General features: G+C 41.3%; 1 protein-coding gene across 3 annotated transcripts; it reads right to left on the bottom strand.

Moving 5' to 3' along the window:
* Positions 1-95: 95 nt before the first annotated feature.
* Positions 96-18920, bottom strand: LOC143006725 (melanoma receptor tyrosine-protein kinase-like). Of its 3 annotated transcripts, XM_076157970.1 has the most exons (27): positions 18722-18919; positions 12815-12966; positions 12452-12659; positions 12045-12179; positions 11812-11880; positions 11515-11633; positions 9973-10114; positions 9635-9748; positions 9433-9559; positions 8956-9029; positions 8668-8758; positions 8068-8267; positions 7799-7931; positions 6980-7070; positions 6601-6758; positions 6368-6400; positions 6125-6269; positions 5840-5962; positions 5652-5750; positions 5133-5318; positions 4128-4283; positions 3924-3999; positions 3523-3669; positions 3314-3411; positions 2969-3112; positions 2630-2720; positions 96-2540 (listed from the first exon to the last, which is right to left on the bottom strand). In XM_076157970.1, the coding sequence occupies exons 1-27, from the start codon at positions 18795-18797 to the stop codon at positions 2188-2190; spliced, it is 3540 nt and encodes a 1179-aa protein (XP_076014085.1). In that variant the 5' UTR covers positions 18798-18919; the 3' UTR covers positions 96-2187. The 3 variants fall into 3 exon arrangements, 2 of the variants coding, with proteins under 2 accessions (XP_076014085.1, XP_076014086.1); XM_076157971.1 differs by lacking the exon at positions 6368-6400 and having other exon boundaries at positions 6125-6164; XR_012964333.1 differs by lacking the exon at positions 96-2540 and having other exon boundaries at positions 3301-3411; positions 18722-18920.
* Between the last annotated feature and the right edge of the window lie 600 nt (positions 18921-19520).

The following is a 19520-nucleotide window of genomic DNA, read 5'->3' on the forward strand; positions in this document are numbered from 1 at the left end:
CTCTCTCTCTCTAACGTTTGATTTGGATCGAACTAATGTATTAGGAAATACAAATGTTATAAACACTACAAATACCATACACCAAAGATGAAAGCTCCTCTGGATTCCATTTTATTTTGTTGTCAACATTCACAAATACAAATCTCCATGCAGGGATCTCCCCTCTTCAGACAAGAGGTGCTGTCTCATACCATCGTCAGCAAAACCAAACATTTTGAAAATCAACAACAAAAACAGTGTATTCTAGGGATTCTTTCCTATTCTATATAAATCTTTCCTTTCTTATTCTCCTGTCACCTTCAGAATGTCCCTGGAACAAAAACATCTTAAGTAGGTTAGCTGTCAGACTGGAACACAGAGTGTTTCTCATGTGATTTTTTTCATTGTAGCTTCACAGGCAATATTTACATAAAAACACTCATAACACTGTACAGTCAAACTAGATTGACACAAACTAAATCACTAAGGAGGCCCTCAAAGGCGAAAACCATTGAGATCTCTCTGAAAATCACAAATGAATAAGCTCATATTTTGGGGATAATTAATAATAATTTGTACCTCTGATGTAAACTTTTAATAATCTTATAAATCCTCAATTAAGTTATCAACTTCTTAGTCTTATTATTTTATTTATTGATAATGATTTTGTTTGACTGATTTATGAATAAATAAAAGAAACAAAATAACAGAGGAAAGAGCAGTTAAGAGGAACAAACTGTTCTCAATTCTAAGAATTTGCAGCAGATAAAATTGTATGTGGTCACAAACAGTTATTTTCCATACTACGCTCATATAAAATCTAATCTGTATAACCTTACTTGTAAACTATATGTACTGCATGAGCATAAAGCAGGACACATTGCTGATTCCATGTTTGGTCGCAATAACGAAAACAAAGAAGGTTTAAGATTTCAACTGATGCAGCGAATTGGTTAGGATTTACTAATGACATAATATCAGTTAATTAAGTTGTGCTCATTCGCCTAAAAACATAACAACTGTGGATACTCTGTGTGGCTTTAGCAAGCAGTGAAAACAAAACTGACAGTTAGCATTAGCATTAGCAACAGAGTGTCATAAAAGTGAATCTGGAGTTGGCTCATTTTTAAATCAAGTAAAAGGTAAAACATCACAAATAATTACACGTCAGTAAAATAACCACTGCACATAATGATAAAGAAAAACACTTAAAATCACATGTTTTTTGTTTTGTAACAAAGTTTCAACAAATTGTCACTTGAGTCATTAAATTTCTTTTTTTCCATTTACCTGAGAAATTAGGGTCATTTGAAGCATTTTTTGTGTGGGATAGTTTGGATGTGTGAACGAAACACAAGTTCGAAAAATTCCAGTGCAAAAACACCTTAACAGTGAGCATATCCAAAAACTGTGCAACCACCCAAAACAAAATCTACTGTATGTCCGCAACAACCCAAAGGAACTCAAATACAACAATCTGCATATTTGAAATACCTCGACAATTCCCTAGTGGTGATCATTTCCACTAGGCGGCAGAATATGTAACATTTTCCTCGTCTGTGAAAATTATTTCTGCTAAACCAGTAGACAACTTTTCCGATTTAATTCTACACAACTGACAAGTTCTCAGCTCAAATCCTGTTGTGTTGTAGTTGGATTTCAAAGAACTTTCAATAAAACTTGAATTTTTCAATTTTTGTTTTGTTTCTCAGAGATTTTTCTGGCATTGAAAGGATCCCTGAACCACTTAGATGCTTTCAATGTGTAACAGATGAATGAAATGTTGACATAGTGCATTGGTTCGCGAAAACCTCTGATCTATAAAAAGAAAACGTTTGAGAAGTTTGTGTGTTTGTTAGCAAACCAACACCACAATATGAAAATGAGAAAATAAAGGCTCGTCCCTAAAAAAGAAAGTGAGATTTATCAGGAAATTCAGAATCTTGTGTGACATTTATCTGTACAGATGAATGGTGATGATTGTGAATGAAAAGTTTGTAGGTTTAAGTGCTGAGGGAAAATTGGCTCATCATCAGTAAATGCTTACCAAGTAGCGCTGAGCAGCACTTTGTAGGTTTGAATGTGATTTTAAAACAAAACTACATTGAATACTGTTAACTGCCTGATTAAAATTAGGCAACAATTTTAAAGTTCACCTGTGTAAAACCTCCTCAGAGTGAGTTTGCAAATGAAGGTGAACTGCTGCCCCTAGCGGACAGGGGCATATAGTGCAGCTCCCAGACCAAGGTACTCCAGGTTCTCCGCTGCAGGGAGGAACAGGTCATTACTTGACAAACCTGTGGTGGCCATGACCTGTGGCAGGAAGTAAGCCTCTTTGTCTGGGTTGTCTAGGCTGTCCATAGCATCAGTCGGGAGCGAGCTACTGGCGGTGTTCAGGTAAACAGGTCCTTCTGGAATCTGGGCAAAGGATTTAGGTTCCTCCAGAGGGGACGGGAGGGGAGTAGCCCCCCAGCCCAGGCCCAGGTCCTCGTAGTTTGGGTTCAAAACCTCAGAGAGCCTTCTGTTTGGAATGGTTTCACTCTCGGTCTGGTTCATGTACTCTGCAGGACACAAACATTTTGTCTTTTATAGCACTTCCCCTCTCTCCCACTCTCTGTCTCTCATACACCGACACAATCACACACTGTACCAGGTCTGGCAAAGTCTTCTTTATCAAGACCGCTCTGTGTTGGATCTGTGATGTAACGAAGCACCAAACTGTTCTCTCTGCGAGGACCAATCTGGGAGAGAGAGAGAGAGAGAGAGAGAGAAAAGAGAGGGGGGCGGGGGAATCAGTGTTTTGTAAAGCTTCAACTTTATCCTACAGAAGGTTAATAGTGTTACCCATATTCCTGTTGGAAAATAAAGAGCCTCCGTTTTGGAGTTTCAATCAGACATTGCTCTATAGGTTAAAACAAAAACAGTAAAAATTGCTTGTGTGGTGTGTGTGCGTATGGGTATACGTGTGTATGTGTGTGTGTGTCCATACTGTAGTGCTGCAGAGCTGGTCATCATGGTTATCCAGTCCTTTGTATGGCACCAGGTACTCATCTGCATCGACCACATCCTCTGTGTCGTAAGAACTCAGCAGACGAGAGTAGAAGATGCTGTCTGAAGGACTGGGAGGGTCCCCCTGACACACACACACACAAAACCAATATGACAGCTACAACTTGGTCTTGGTTTTGTCTAATTTGGTCACACATTTATTTCCTTGCAGCCTTTTCTATGGGAGGCCTTATTCATACTTGCTCACACAAAGGCACCATCCAGCTTCAGGGACCTGAAACCAATTAGCCTTGAAGACATCAAGACACATACACACACAGTATACCTGTATGACCAGGTATCTGGATGGGTCTCTGGCCATCTTGGAAAACTCCACAATAAGCTCCCTGAATCTCGGACGACTGGACGGATCGATCATCCAACCTGAAGGCAGAGAGAGAGGGAGAGAGACTCAGGCTGTCAGTGGACACACCACCAAGTACCAATACATTGAACTGAAGCACACACAATAACTGTGACCCTCCCAGTTCTTACATTTGACCATGATCATATAGACATCAATGGTGCAGATGGGCGGTTGGGGGAGTCGTTCTCCTCTCTCCAGCACCGAAGTGATATCGCTGGCTAGGATGCCATCGTAGGGCTTGGAACCAAATGTCATCAACTCCCAAACTGTCACACCTGCACACCACAAGGAGGCACTGGTAACATTACCTACTGAAAACACCAGATGGCGGCAGCACACTACTGACGTTAGGTTTCATTCTATATTCAGGCAGTCCCTAGATCAGGGGTGGGCAAATGGACAAAGATTAAATATTTCTTGAACAAATTGTTGTAAAATGTGTCTGCAGATGTTCTGTACCTGTAAGTGGACATCTTGCAATAGTAACTCCATCACCAATTGAAAATTTGAGAGGCAGGTTTTGACTCACCATAGCTCCAGACATCACTCTGGTGTGTGTACGTCCACTGCAGGATGGACTCCAAAGCCATCCACTTAATGGGAACCTACACCGAGGAAAAGATAAATCCAGTCCAGGTCACTAGTGCTCCAACGAACACGCACTTATACACAGACACACACACAGACACACACGCGCGCGCACACACACACACACACACACACACACACACACCTTCCCTCCATCAGCATGGTATTCCTTTTCATCTGCAGTCAGTAGTTTGGCGAGGCCAAAATCTGTGATTTTAACATGGTGAGGAGTTTTCACCAGGACATTTCTAGCTGCCAGGTCTCTGTGCACCAGGTGATGATCTTCAAGGTAGTTCATCCCCTGCACACAGACACACACACACACACACAGATTTAACATGTGGATTTAACCATGACCATGACCTTTTTCCCAGGAATTTAAGATCCAACTGAGACTGAACAGATTAACACAGCCTGAGGCATTTGAACACACACATACAAATAAACACAGAACATATTCTCGTTCCTTTCTGTCTGTCTGTCTGCCGTTCCCAGCATCCTCCTTGTAGTTAATCATCAGTTAACCAGAGATGCAAGGTTGAATCGCTCTGTTTCACACACACACACACACACACACACACACACACACACACACACACACACACTCTAATGGGCCTCAGCAGGCTATGACTGGGCTGAGGCCACAGAGAGCTTTTCTTTTTCTCTTGAACGATTGAATGTTTAAATATTCATATTCCTTGTTGTGTTGTTGCCCTCTATGGTGATAAAGGCTAACTAAATTACTTACGGATTTTATAAATCCTTTCAATATGGTATCCACGGTGGACCTTCTTTAACCTTTTTTAGCCCTTGTTATTTATTTACATGTTTGGTCTGTGTTTGTTGTGTGTCAAGCTGCTCTGCAATGAATTGCCCTACGAGGATAAATAAAGTCAGGATGTTTGAATCAAACCAATGTACTGCCTTAATCAGAGCACATTAACAGTTTAAATGTGCATGTAAAATGTACTGATTGATGCTTTGCTCCTGAAAAAGCTGAAACCAGGGCATCACAATCAGGATCATGGAATGCATCTGAGAAACCTGAGGTGAGTCCAACAACACTAAAGTGAGTGAAACTGCGTACTACAGGTGAGTCACATTAGTGGGGTCATGAAATTAAAAAGAAGGGAGACAGCAGATGTCTCACCTTGGCGATCTGGACACACCAGTTGAGCAGCCCCTGTGAGCCAATATGACCTCTGTGGTGACGGGCGTAGTCCAGCAAGCAGCCGTATGGCATCAGTTGGGTCACCAGCTGGACTGACGACGTCAGACAGATTCCCAGCAGACGACATACATGAGGGTGGTCCACACTCGCCATCACATAGGCTTCCTGCACACAGATATACATTAGTGTCCGAAATGTATCCAGGACAATGTTTGCAGGTGGCATCAAGCAAACCAAAGCAATGGACAGAAAACAAAACTTTGAGGATGTAATTCCACATCTTAGGAAGTCAGGAAGAGAATCATTAAGTTTTCATTTTGTTTTATTTATCCTCTTAACAATGATAGTTCGATGTTTTACCCAATTTTTTTAAATATGAAAAGAGAAGGAGAAGAAGATGAAGGGAAGAACAGAAAAGATATGAAGAGAATACAAGAACAAGGAGCAGAAAGTTGGAACGGTAGAAAAAGAGGAGGAGAAGAAAAGGAGGAACCTTACATCCAAGATTTCTTTATTGGCCTTTGGAGATGTGGCCTCTCGCAGAACTTTGATGGCCACTGGGATCTTCACATTCTCTCCTTCAGGGATCCATAGACCCTGAACGCACACACACACATACACGCACAATTAATTAACAGACCTCAGCCCCTGACGGGCATTTATGATCTAACATGAAAATGTCTGACCTTGAAAACAGTCCCAAATGCCCCAGAGCCCAGAACCCGGATCTTCTTAAACTCTGTCTCCTTCAGGATCCTCAACAGAGCCTTGTTAGGAGCTTCACCGCTTGGAGTCAATGGCTCCACTAGCTACAACACACATATACACAGAGAGAAAAAAAACACACACACACATTCGCAATTTTTAGTAACATTTAAAAAGTATGAAATAGAGCTACAAAGTATTTCCATAACATATTAAAAAGAAACTGTGTGTTTGTGTGTATATATGGTCGAGTTTTTCTCTCCCACCTCCCGCTCTTGCAGAAGTCGCCTCATAGTCCTCTTCCTCCTGATCCGTTGTCGCCGTAGCAACACAAAGATAAACAATGACACAACGACCGCAACTAAGAGGCCACTGACCACATACACTGGCAGCATGGACTGCCCAGTACCACTGTAAGGACATAGAGAAAACAGGACATTGAATGTATCACTACACCTATAAGATGGTGTGTTGTTTGCCATTAATGGTGGTAAATACAATCTTTTTACCCTGTACATCCGGACAGTCCAGGACCAAAACACCTGCACACACAAAAACACAAGCCTTTATTCCAAATCAGCAGTGCCACAGTGGCAGGGAGGAACCCCGGTGGTGTTTGTCCATTTTCAATGCAATTTGTAAAGATCAAACATGTACAGTACATCATCTGATTGCTACAGGAGCACTGTACTGTCTTTGTCAGTCATTCGTCATGGAATGAATAAATGTGTGTGTGTCTCACCCTTGTGTACAATTCTTGTGGCAGGGCTGGCACTGTCCATTTCTGTTGGGGTATTTCCAGATCAGAGTATCTCCTTCTCCTTGAACGCCGTGGGGACAACGGGGGACACAATGGGGGCCGTCCTGAACATGGGAGCACTGGGAACACTGGTCAGGACCCTGGGGGTGGTTGGTAAACCAAGAGAGAAAGTGGAGATAAACTCAAAAGTCTAAAGCTCTCGTGGTGGCTCCAGACAGACTCAACAGAATTTGAATAATTGTGAGCTTGGCTGGTTGGACAGATTCATCAGGCTCTGACAGTGGGAGTTTCCTGTTTTTCCCATTCTGCCCTCGTCAGTGCAGCATAAAGCCCAGGACTAAGCAGCGTTATATGGACTGACCGGGCCAAAACATGCTTGATTCCCATTCTTCACCAGACACTCAGCATTACACTCCACACAGCTGCTTTCCATAGAGACTTCTCTGGGCTCACTGCGGCAAAACACAAAGACAAACACATCAGCATTGTGGACAGAGGCAGAGATGTGTTGTTTCTGATATTCCATGACAACAAAAGTCAAATGTCTGTTCTGTTTTATTGTCATGTTGGTGGTGCTGTGATATTCCATTCACATTACCATTCACCCTTAAAACCTTGACGCCTCCAGACACAGAGACATTTTTTCTTCTTCCTTTTCATACTGGGACTCTTCTGCTTTACACTTGAACATAACTTGTGGATAATTGTTTATCTATTATTTATTAAGGATTGCTTTTATGACCGTCTGAATGTTGTCAGCTGCAATAACACTATAACTGCCCTGCCTGTGGGGATTAATACATTGTCTACCTTCCTTTTATGAAGAATAAAATCCCCCAGTATTGGCAGTTATCCAGAGTCCACATGCAGCTTGTAATTAAATCAAATCAAATTGATTTATATGGCTCAGTATCACATACACTGTCTCAAAGGGACGAATCCCAACCCATCTTAGAGCTCTCAAAAAGACAAGGAACAACTCCCAACAACACCTAAATGTATATGTCAGAGTATTGAGTCCATGTAAATGTACTGAATGTATGCTTTAAACCTTAAAACAACCCAGGTTCATGAGACCAGAGGGCACTTTTAGAGAGAATCCAACCTTTACTTTTCTCTTCTCAAAACAAAGCTACACATTTAACAGCAATTATCTTTGCATTCTGTTTATCCCTCTCACCCCTGCAGGAGGTTGCACAATGGCACGCAGAGCCCCTTACGGCTGAAGTGTCTACAGGAGAAACACATGGTGGGACCTGGACCCCAGCAGCCCTCATCCGTACATTCGGCATCACATGTTTGATTCTTTTGTTCTGGGTCAGAGAGAGAGGAAAGCAGTAGGAAGGGATGACAAAGAGCAAGCCAACAGCATCAGTTAATGTAAAATTAGAAGAGATTCTGGTATGGGTTTGGACCTCAGCAGAAATTGACCATCATTCAGAAACTCACCACAAGACTCAGGGGCTGCATTGGTGCGCACGCTGCCAACCTGTCCACTTTCTCTGAAAAGGCCGGCCCAGTGGTTTGTCCGGGTGTAGCAGAGTTCAGGGTTGTCCTTCACCAGGACCTTTCCAGCGCTCACCTCCTTCAGGGAGCGAAGGCCCAGCCAGCGGAGGTGCTGAGCCTTTACTACCGCCAGACTGTGGCCTCTGGAGCCAAAAAAAAAAAATATTCAAACTCATTAAAATATACATTAATATTGAATCAAATATGTATATGTAGTTTGGGTCAATCAATCAATGTCAAGTCCACTAGCAATCAACCACAAACTGCAGGTCTGCTGATATTCATTTATTGCTTTCATTCTTTTCTTTTTTCTTCCATCTTCTTTGTTTTGGTTTTGACAGAAAAAGTAAACCAGACACAAATCTAAGGATCTAAGGAGATAAGGGCCAAAGCCGAGGTACTAAGAGAGACTATTAGACCAAACTGTCTCAATGATGACAAACTCGCTAACAACAACTTCCAAATCACAGATCCTATCTAAGACAGGATATTCTGCTCATGGATTGTGTCTTTACTCAAAGGTCTGCTAATAAGAATACTTGCCTGTGTGTTGTTCTTCCTCTGATGATCTGCAGGTTCTCAAACACTGAGAGAGATTCCTGGCTCTTCGGCCAGGACTGGATCAGTAGGAAACCTGGAGACACACAGAAACAGGACTATAAATGAGACTCAGTAAGTACACGTATGCCTCATTTACTAACTAGACCATGTGAAGTGTCTCTGACGAGGCAAACTGTTGGTAAATGTGCATGTCCATGACTCACTGGTCATCAGTGTAACTCAATCACTCAGTTGAACCTGTGTTCTTTCATTTCTACTTTTCTAACCTACCGGTGATTTCCTTCACCGTCCTGAAGTATTCCAGCTTCATTGGGTCCATGGACGAGACGTTACAGTGTGGATCCCTGCATCAACCAGTAAAAACACTTTCAGATGTTCTTGTATTGACAACTCAAACACTATTAGCAACATTTATCTTGTCTTTTGGAGGTTAACTGATAAATGGACTATATTTTTATCCAAAACGCTTTACAATGACCTGACAGACAATATTCATATACAAATTCATTCATGTTTTGAGCCTGTAAAGCCATTTGACATGTCATGCAAGGTGCAGGTAGGGGTTCAGTATCTTGCTTAACAACACTTTGAAAGGCTCCCAAGGAGAAGCCTGGAATATCTAAGGATACCTTCCTAAACCCACTTGGGTATAAGGCATATGGACAAAAGACCTGAGGCAATAGAAAGTGATCTGACCCATTTACACGGAGCATAGTGAGCATAGTTTGGACTTGTTGAGCATCTCACCCACGGAAAGAGGTTTCTAAGAAGGAAACAGCTCCAATGATCTTGGTGCAGTTCCTGAAGGATTCGATATTGGAGGCGTTGACAGCAATAGCTTTGGTCAGAGCACCAACTCCAACTCCCACACATACTGGAGAATGAACAAAAAATCATTCACTGATTCTATAGCACCACCACCCTCTCTCTCTTTCTCTGGTGTCTCTACCTTTAGGACAGGGTCCGTCACATGGTTTGCAGATTTGGACTTCGTTCTCCCGAACCTCATACGTTCCAGCGCTGCAGGTGCGAACACATGCTTCGTCTGTCACCACATAGTTATCTACTCACAAAATTAATGATAAGAACATTATCAAACATAAATATATTCAATAGAACAGATATTGGGGCATTTGAACCTAATCCACAATAGTTATGAACCAAGTACAGGCTGAACAATTGATCTACTGACTGACCAATGAGCAGGGTGATGCTTGTATACATATTTATGCCTTGCTTTAAACTTTTCCCCTGTGAAACAAAAATGAACCAGAAGTAAAAACATACAGGGACAGGCTTTGACACAGGTCGGCCCATAGGTGAACTTAGCGTTGGGGTTTTCAACGACCTCATGGGTGTTTAGAGCGTAGATCATCTTAGGAGGACAAGTGTCTTTACAAGTTCCTTCATCATTGAAATCCCGACAAGCCTATGGAGAGTGAGAGAGAAACACAGAGAGGGAGAGAGAGAGAGGGACTTGATTGTTTTGGCTTGGGACTTTCCCATCTTGTCTTCCGATTTAGTTTTGATGGCTTGATTCTTTCTGGTTCTGACTAGGAATTGCTTGTCTTGACCTCAAAGTTGTCGTGGACTCCATTTTAGGCCAAGCACACACTACAAGACAATTTGATGTTTTTGTCTGGTACCGGCATCCAACTTGGTTTGGTACCAAGTACAACCAAAAGATCATTCAGGGCTGTCAACCTGGAGTTTTGTCTTCTAGACGTTAAACGCTGGATAGCAAAGAACTTTCTGCTCCTGAATGTCTGAATCCTGAATCTCTGCAATATTGACCAAGATGCCAAGACCTTAATTTGGCCTCAGCACCTACTGCCAGGAAGCGGGGTGACAAACAATAACATGTGTCAAAGTGCCTGTAGTTATCAAGCTCTAAAGTATGGCCAGCAGGAGGTGCACCCAGGAGCAGGAGAACTCAGGAGGGACTTGTTGAGCTCTGGCAACAGCATATTTTGACACCACATATTGTATTCTTTCTCTATCACAATCGCGTGGAGAAAAAAGAAACAATGGAGAGTGGTTGCTGCTGTCCTTCAGCTGTGTGTGTGTGTGTGTGTGTGTGTGTGTGTGTGTGTGTGTGTGTGTGTGTGTAGACAACAGCAAGCAATTAGTTTATGGTTGTTGACAAGAATACATTCTTTGCGTGATTCTGTGTCAATGAGTTTATTCAATAATGGGATATCTGGATCAGTGTCTGGGAGAATAACAATCTTGAAATTGACACACTGCGTCTGTGAATCAGTTGCCAAATATGTGCATCATAATGTCAACAACATAACAGAAAGCAAGCAACTGAATCTTTAAATGTGCGCGGGGGGACAAGTGTAAGTCTGGTGTGTGCTTGGCTTTAGAGAAATGGCACAAGCCTTGGGAATTTCCTGTCTTGACTTGAGTCTTGGTTAGACCTTATCTCTATTGACATAGGACTTATCTGACAAGGACTTGCTAGTAGGGTTTCTACTAGGGTAGCCTGTTTTGACTTGGGGCATAATCTTGTGACCTTGTGTCTTGAGTCTAATCTTTAGAAGAGGTGAAAATGTCTTGATGTGAGTCTTGACTTGTGAATTGCTTTCTTGACTGTCTTGACTTGTCTGTGGATTTGAAGTCTTGACCGTGACTTGTGTGTTTAGTAATCAAGCGTGTAGGTACTTGTCGGTAAATACTGAACTTAGATTGGTGAAAATAGAGGGAATGGCACAACATTATTTTCCTGGATTATTTTTAAATTGCCCTTTGCTACAATGGACAATATAAATCCGTCTGCAAAGAAACTGCAAACATTAGGCTGCATTCCATTTAGCACATACTGACCAGGCAGTCAGTGGGTCGGGGCCCCGTGCAGCCTGCTGCACAGTGTTCATTACAACAGTCAATAGGTTTGGTACCATGACACCTTCTGCTGCACTGTTCAGCACAATGTAACTTGGTGACTGGGAGAGAGAGAGAGAGAGAGAGAGAGAGAAAGAGGGAAGAAGTGAGGTAATATTTTCAAACTGAAATCTTTACAGCTAATGATTGAACTTCAATTGTTTTGAAAAATACATACAGTAAGAGATATTTGAAATATTTGTATACAATTTTAAAAACAACAGTAAAAAAGGGTCTTACAGGTTTGACAGTGATCTGGACCTGCTGCCCAACACGAACCACTAACACACCCTGGATCACACCTTTCACCTGGGAACACACACACACACACACACGCACACACACACACACACACACACACACACACACACACACACACACACACACACACACACACACACACACACTTGTATGACTGGAATTTAAGAATGTGCTGCTCTCCTGTATCAATTGTTCTCCTTATCCTGACATACATTTCTGAGTGAATGTGTTCATCTTAAAGACCATGCTGGGATTGCTGGCGTTGTCCAGGATGTCCCACCACTGGATGGTCTCAATGTTACACAGCAACGGATTGAGGGTGACCTTTACTCCTCCGCTCAGAATCTCTTAGAAAATAAGACAATGGAATACATTTGCTTAATAAGAATTCACTATTGTTATCTTTGGAGTCTGGGATACTCATAAAGTACATCAAGCATATAAAGCACGGCATCTTTGTCACTTTGCATGTTTACTAGTAATTTTAAATGCTTTTTTCCCAAATAGTGTGGTCAACTTTGTAAATAGTTATTTTTTGACTATTTTGCATAATTGTATTCATGTCACACAAAACACAATGTGAATGTGTGTGTGTGTTGATTACAGCATGTGTGCATACCTGTCAATGCGCTGAGCTGCAGCTGTCTCAGCCCACCGGTGTAGTTGAGTGTGGTGGATGTCAGGTTCCTGTCGTAGTTGGACATCACAGCTAGAGCATATTGGTTATCGTAGAGGTTGTGTCCTCGGATCAGCCGCAAATTGACCAAAGGGATTGTTGCTGCCTTGTTCATGGCAAGCAGAACATAGCCGCCCACTTCCTGGATGGACTGGAGAGAGAGAGAGGACAGTGAGAGTGGATGTTTCATGTTCTATTTTTTTAAAGTCAGTCTCTCACACACACACACACACACACACACACACACACACACACACACACACACACACATACACGCACATTAACCCAGTGACAATGCAGACAGACCTGGAGGAAGGACAGGTCATGGTACTCCTGAGTGTAGGTGACCTCCAAGTTCTCCAGGATCACGTTGCAGTTACTGTACATCCGCACAATGTTGTCATAGTGATTATCATGCTTCCCCAGCAAGGTCAGCTGATTACTCATCCCCTGACACACTGACAAATAGACACACAGACAGGAACACAGGTACATCAAACTGATTATGAATCTGATTATGATAATGGTGCTACTCAAAGAAATGTGCAACTCTTGACAAATACAAAGTAATATTTTCTTTACTAAAAATGTGGTTTACTAGTGCAATTTTTCTATTAAGTAAGCGTAAAAAGCCCAATTATCCTTTCCACACCTGCAGTACCATGAGGGCCAGCATGTACAGGTATACTCGGTCTACGTCCTCTCAGTCCCTTTTCCAGCATAGAGGGATATAAGTCTATTTATTCAGATAAACTTTCCCTGAACATCTCCACCTTTAACAGGAATCAGCACAAAGGTGTGACACACTAACAACCACACAACCTAACATTGCTCCAGGACACAGGTGACACAGCAATAACCCCATCATCTGAGTGTGTGTAGGTGTGTGCTTGTGCGTGAATGGAATGAAACCCTGCTGGCTCAGATTATAGCCTGCAGAAAATAGAGGTCTAAAGAGAAGTAAGTAACTTCCTGCAAAATCTATCAAATACAAAGACTATTTCCTGGAGAATTTTCTTTCTGTGTGTGTGTGTGTGTGTGTGTATGTGTGTGTGTGTCCAGATGTGAAACTCTCCCCTCGGGCTTGAACCAATGGGCTGCCACCCAGTGAGACTTCAGCCAATAGTACAAAAACAGACGACAGTGAGGGGTGCAGCTGTGTTGACTCTGTGACATCACAGCTGGAATCCAGCCAGAAGGAATGTACACACACACACACACAGACACATATACAATTAAATAGAAATAAATTAGGCTAAATACTGTAACTTTCTTTCTTTCTTTTCTGACCTCATCCCACTCATTCCTCCCTATGGCCTCCTTCTTCCTTCCTCTCCCCTTCCAATGAAAAAAATAATTTTCATTTGTGTGTGCGTGCATGTGTGCTTGCACACGTGTGTTAGCATAAATTGTGTAATTGTTCCTCATCTGTCAACACTGTCAGTTGATTTCAGCTCCGTCCTGAACCACTAAGGTCAGTGGTTCAAATTTCTACAAAGTCCCACTGAGCTCGACACTACACTGATCAATAATCTATGGAACGACCCCATAGGAACTGTTTTGATGGGAGGAAACCACTATCCACAAATAATACAGGCCTGGAACAGTTGCTGTTTGTCAGGCTCAAAACTTATCAACCATTCCTTGTAGGGTTCCAATCTAGTCTCAGTCTCTCTCTAACAAAATGTAGCATGCCTGTGTGAATATCACAGTTTTATGTCAGTGTGTGTGTGTATGTGTGTGTGTGGGGAGGGGGGGGGCATGTGTGGGCTGTAAAAGGATAAAACTGAAAGCGGGAAAAAAAGACATGATCATGATGAAACACTCAATCAATCAATCATTTATTTCTGTAATTACCGTTCAAACTCTTCATTAGACCCTTCTTTAAAGGAGAAATGGAGATAACTCTTGTTTTGGGGAAAAATAAATAAATCCACCACATAACACATACACACACACACACACACACACACACACACACACACAGTTTGGACAGACAGACTGACTGACTGACCAGCTATCAAGGTCAAACTGTTATTTATCCGATCAAGAGGTCATCTACCTTCATTTATCTCTATCTTTGCTAGCCTAGCACAAACAAAGCAAAAGAAGTAAGGAAACCAACCGTGTTCCGACTGAACCAGAGCATGAGTGAGAAACCAATGGCCTGGTTCTGCTAAAGCCAGCTGAGAGCCCAGTTTTCTGGAATATTTCAATCTGATAGGCTTTTAAAACCATTGCCATAAGTGTTACAAAATGACACATTTACAATAACAATTAGTCAATAGTCTCTCAATGTATTAATACTCACTCAGTTCCAATGGCTTTGCAGGCAGCTAGTATTAAATGCCTCTGCCCCAGTGTGTGGCTTTTTTGATTTGGCAACGAGTTCAGCTTCTAAGTAGCTAGCTTAGAGAGCTCTTGCAGACACCGTTGTAGTTATCCTCAGAAAAGTTGCTGTTGTGTTTTTTCGCATGTGAACAAAAATAGTCTGTGTTCTTGCTTTGAAGTGACTGGTGTTCCGTTTGGAGATGGCGTTTAAGCTAGCTTGTGACCATGACACTGTTGTTAAGCTTTCTTTTTCCACTGTATTTTCTTGAGCTCACCGTTTTTGCTTTCTTTATACCACCACTCATATTACTCTCATTATCTGGGTTAGAATTTTGTCCAGGGCCCAGTTCGGTGTCTTAATTTTTTATTGTCATATATTTAGCCATCGGTGTATGTCTTGTCACCGACACCTCTCGCGCGCATCACTTATTCTATTTTATTGTTTTTAATTAACAAGGTCATGATTATGCTACTGCTACCTACTGGACAGGTCAGATCAGTACACATGGAAGAGGATTTCATTATTTCGCCAGTCATTACATTGCAGGCACAGATGTAAGACATAACAACGTAATGTAAAATGTTAAGAATGTTGATGATGTCAGAAGTTATAATGACTACAGACACTAGAAAATAAAGGTTTTTCTTTGGTGTATATTGTTTGTGAATATGAATAAAATGTCACATGTAAAAAATTGCCACAAAATACAGGAACAGCAGCAAAATCCGTAATGAACTAAAACCTGAACTCCTGGGGGGCTTGTCATGTAAACGTCACAGTGGGAGTGTGTGACCACCTCATGCATCTGGGGGCAGGATTCCCCTCCAGTGATCATTACTGAAACCAGGTCACAACACAGATCAATAGTAAACACATGAATGAATGAACTACAAATCAATGTTTTCATCCTGTTTCATATTTTCCATTTTGTTGCACTTTACTAACTGTTAAGTGTTTTTATTGAGTGTTTTGGAACTTTAAAGTGTTTGTATTGGAGTTTTTATTGATGGTACACTAACACCAATAACGACTAAAAACACAACACACATTCTTTCTTTCTTCTTTTTTCATTTGTCTCCTTTCCTTAATTCCTTTCATTTTCTCTTGAATTTTTCAAATGATCAATGTTTTGGCAAATTTTCATTCTTAAAATTTTCACGAAAACAAAAGTATTTGAGTATTTTTCTTGGTTCTGATACATGTGTTTACTGCAGTTTTTGTGCAGTTTCCAATTTGGTTCGTTAAAGAATAATGAACAGAAACATTCCATGTTCTGCAGACAAAACAGACAACACAGGGACCTTACACACACATTTCAGGAATTTAAATTCCTGAAATGTATGTGTGTGTATGTGTGTGTGTGTGTGTGTGTGTGTGTGTCCCTGTCTTTTCAGTTTGAAAACACTTGGGTTTGCTTATGTGTGTGTGTTACTCTCAGTTCCACCTTCTCAGCTTTTCAGTTGAGTTTAAACTGCTTTAATGTTTTCATTAGTTACTGTGTGTGTATGAACATGCATGTCTTTTTGTGTGTGTATATGTGTGTGTGTGTGCATAGACCAGACAAGACTCATCTTGTCCGTCAGGCTGAAGTTCTGTCTCTTTCTCTCTGTTTCTGATGAAGGAAAATTCCACTGACAGTGAAACTTTGCTCTTATTATTTCTTTTTTCCTCCACAATGATTTTCCCTGGGAACATTCACTGTGAACAATCTGTGTCCCCTGAATGTCACGTTCGTCCTTCAGAGGCAGAGCAGATAAATAACCACTCATACCTTTTTCAGAGTCACACTGTTTTTTGCCCTGAATCCTTCTTGTTGAACTTCCTCTTTCCTGTCAGGCTCTGGTTGGCTCAAACCAACCACACCCACAGCTTCAACCAGCTCCAACCAAGCCTCAACTCAACTCATGCAGCCTGAACATTCATCACTTTTCGGCTTAAAAACCTAAGCTGCTGGTCGAGGGCTTGATGATATTTTTGGTGTTGAGTTGGGCTACATAAAAAATCTGTAAACCATTCTCAAAGTTCTTTGTTTTCTTTCCAACAGTCTGAAATAGAGGTGAAGCATGCACCATTATACCCATTGAAAACCTGTGTAATTGGAGTACAAAAAGATGCAGACTTGCTGTTAACGGTCCAAACTGAACTTAACTGAACAATCTGCCTTAAATTCAATTAAGTACATATTTATCCCTTACCTTCCTCATAGTGCCATGCTTATTTTTTAAGTGTCATTATTTCTTCACAGTTTGATTTAATTTATTAGTTAGTATAGGAAAGTTATGGTCACCATTAAGGAGTTAATGAAACTGTTCAGCATGTTGCCGTGGTTGCCAAATGGCTTTTTCCTTTCAGCAGAATTCATTAGAAGTGTCTGTTAGTAGAGCAAAGGTCAGAAACTAAAAAAATAGCAAAGCAAACACACACACAGACACACAATCACACACACACACACAGAGAGAGAGGGACAGTCTCTCTCTTTCTTCATTTACTCTGTTTGACACTTCTTCTTATCCCAGGCTTTGTTTTTATTTTCAGAAATGATAGCAGACGCAGGCTGTAATCTTTTCGACACCATGCTGAAAAGAATACGTTTGTTTCAATTGACTGCGGACCAATCAGAGTAGAGCAAAAACAAACAACCAATCAGACTGCCCAGTGAGTTTGACGTTGTTCTAATTAGGATCACATGACACATAAGAACATCAGCCACCTACAGGCCATTTCGATGTTAACATGAGGGAAATTAGGGACTGGCCTAATCCATTATTTTCTTAAACCAGGACACTGTGCGTCTTTGTGTATGTGTGTGTGTGTACTGACACAGCAAAACCAGCCATTCACAACAGGGAAACACACTTGCATGACACACACACACACACACACACACACACACACACACACACAGTGTTATGAAGACATCCTCCCATAATTAAATTGTTGTCAAGACAAAGAAACACTTCAGTCAGCTGTTTTCACTTATATCTGAACACACACAAACATACACACACATGCTCATGGTGTGTGTCTTTGTGAAGAGGAGGTGAACTCAATGTTTCCTCCGTCACTCACTTGTTCACTTCGCCTATTCACTTATTCTCTCATTCAGTGTTTGATCATGTATGTGTGTGTGTGTGAGTGAGTGAGTGAGTGAGTGTGTGTGTGTGTGTGTGTGTGTGTGTGTGTGTGTGTGTGTGTGTGTGTGTGTGTGTGTGTGTGTGTGTGTGTGTGTGTTTGTGAGTGTATTGATATCCCTGTGATAACCTATTTTGCATTTGTAATTGTATATACAGTATACTATAGTATAGTATGACAGTATGACATGGATAGTATAACTCTTTCATATCACTTACTGATAATAACCATATTTGTTCATTAATCTTGCAGTACTCTGGTAGTACTCTTGGTAGGTTATCAATTATATGCCTCATTAAAGAATGTTATGACTTTTGACCTTAGATGTCTGTCATAAAGCAAATCAAATGATGCTCTGTAATATACAGTATACTGTTGGCTATAGTAGTTCAAAGTGCATTCATAATGTCACTGTGGGCGCATGAATCTGTCTAATATCCCTTTGGTACTCCTATTTGGTTGAACAGTGTAGTTGCTGCCCTCAGTATTCTTTAAGGAAGTTGCCATTAACGTTATCATAATCTCCTACAGAGTGCCTTTAATAGCATTCCCCCCTAAAGTTATCCCGTAAGTTATTAGTATGTGTTCATAACAACTTTGATGATCCAACAAAAGGCTGTGAGCGCGTAAAAGTCAGAGCTTCAATCCTGCAGCGAGTCAATGTGAAGTGAAGTGGGACCCATGCGGATCTGTGGGACCCATGCGGATCTGTGCCCGGAGAGGAGCTCCGTCAGCGGCGTGGCTCTTACCTCTCCTGCCGGCGGAGGTGAAGCAGCAGCGGGCGAGCAGCAGCAGGAGCAGAGCCGCTCCTCCTCCGGACACCATAACCTCCTCTGCCGGTAAAGCTCCTGGCCAAAGTCCTCAATGTGAAAGGACAGACGGAGAGACTACAGGGCAGGAAGAGGAGGAGGATAGGTTTGCGCTTCTTTGGAAACTACTACTAACTGATCCTATCAGTCTGAACAAGACTGAGCTGAAAGTGAACACTCCCCTCTGCCTGTCCGTCCAACAGGCAGAGGGGAGTCTGTCTGTCTGTATGGCCCTGTTTCCTAATTAGAATTTTTCCAGAATTAAGTAAATGATGATGATGATGATGCTCTTTATTAATAATAATAATAATTATTATTATTATTGTTATTATTATTAGTAGTAGTATTGTTGTTGTTGTTGATGATGATGTTGATGATGATGATGATGATGTTGTTGTTGATGTCATCATCATCACCTTCATCACCATCGTCATTTTTGATTTGTTTCAGGGTTCAATTTCATTTCATTTCGTTTTGTGTCAAATGTGTCATATGTCAAGTCAAGTCAATTTAATATTAGATATATTAGATATTATATTTTCTTTTTTGCAATTTGTTTTTATTGAAGCAGATACTGTACATGACATTGTGCATACAGGTGAAGGGAATTTTGGAGATCATTTTTTATATAGAAAGAGGGGGGAAGAGGAGAGAGATAGAGAGAAGGGAGGAAGGTTGTGATATCCCTACTATTGTTGTTGAACTTTATACATAGACCTTGAGGTAAAACAGTCATACA

This window comes from Genypterus blacodes, unplaced genomic scaffold (genome assembly GCF_046128005.1).
Source record: "Genypterus blacodes isolate CSIRO-AG114 ecotype Tasmania unplaced genomic scaffold, CSIRO-AGI_Gbla_v1 ptg000076l_1, whole genome shotgun sequence".
Lineage (NCBI taxonomy): Eukaryota > Metazoa > Chordata > Actinopteri > Ophidiiformes > Ophidiidae > Genypterus > Genypterus blacodes.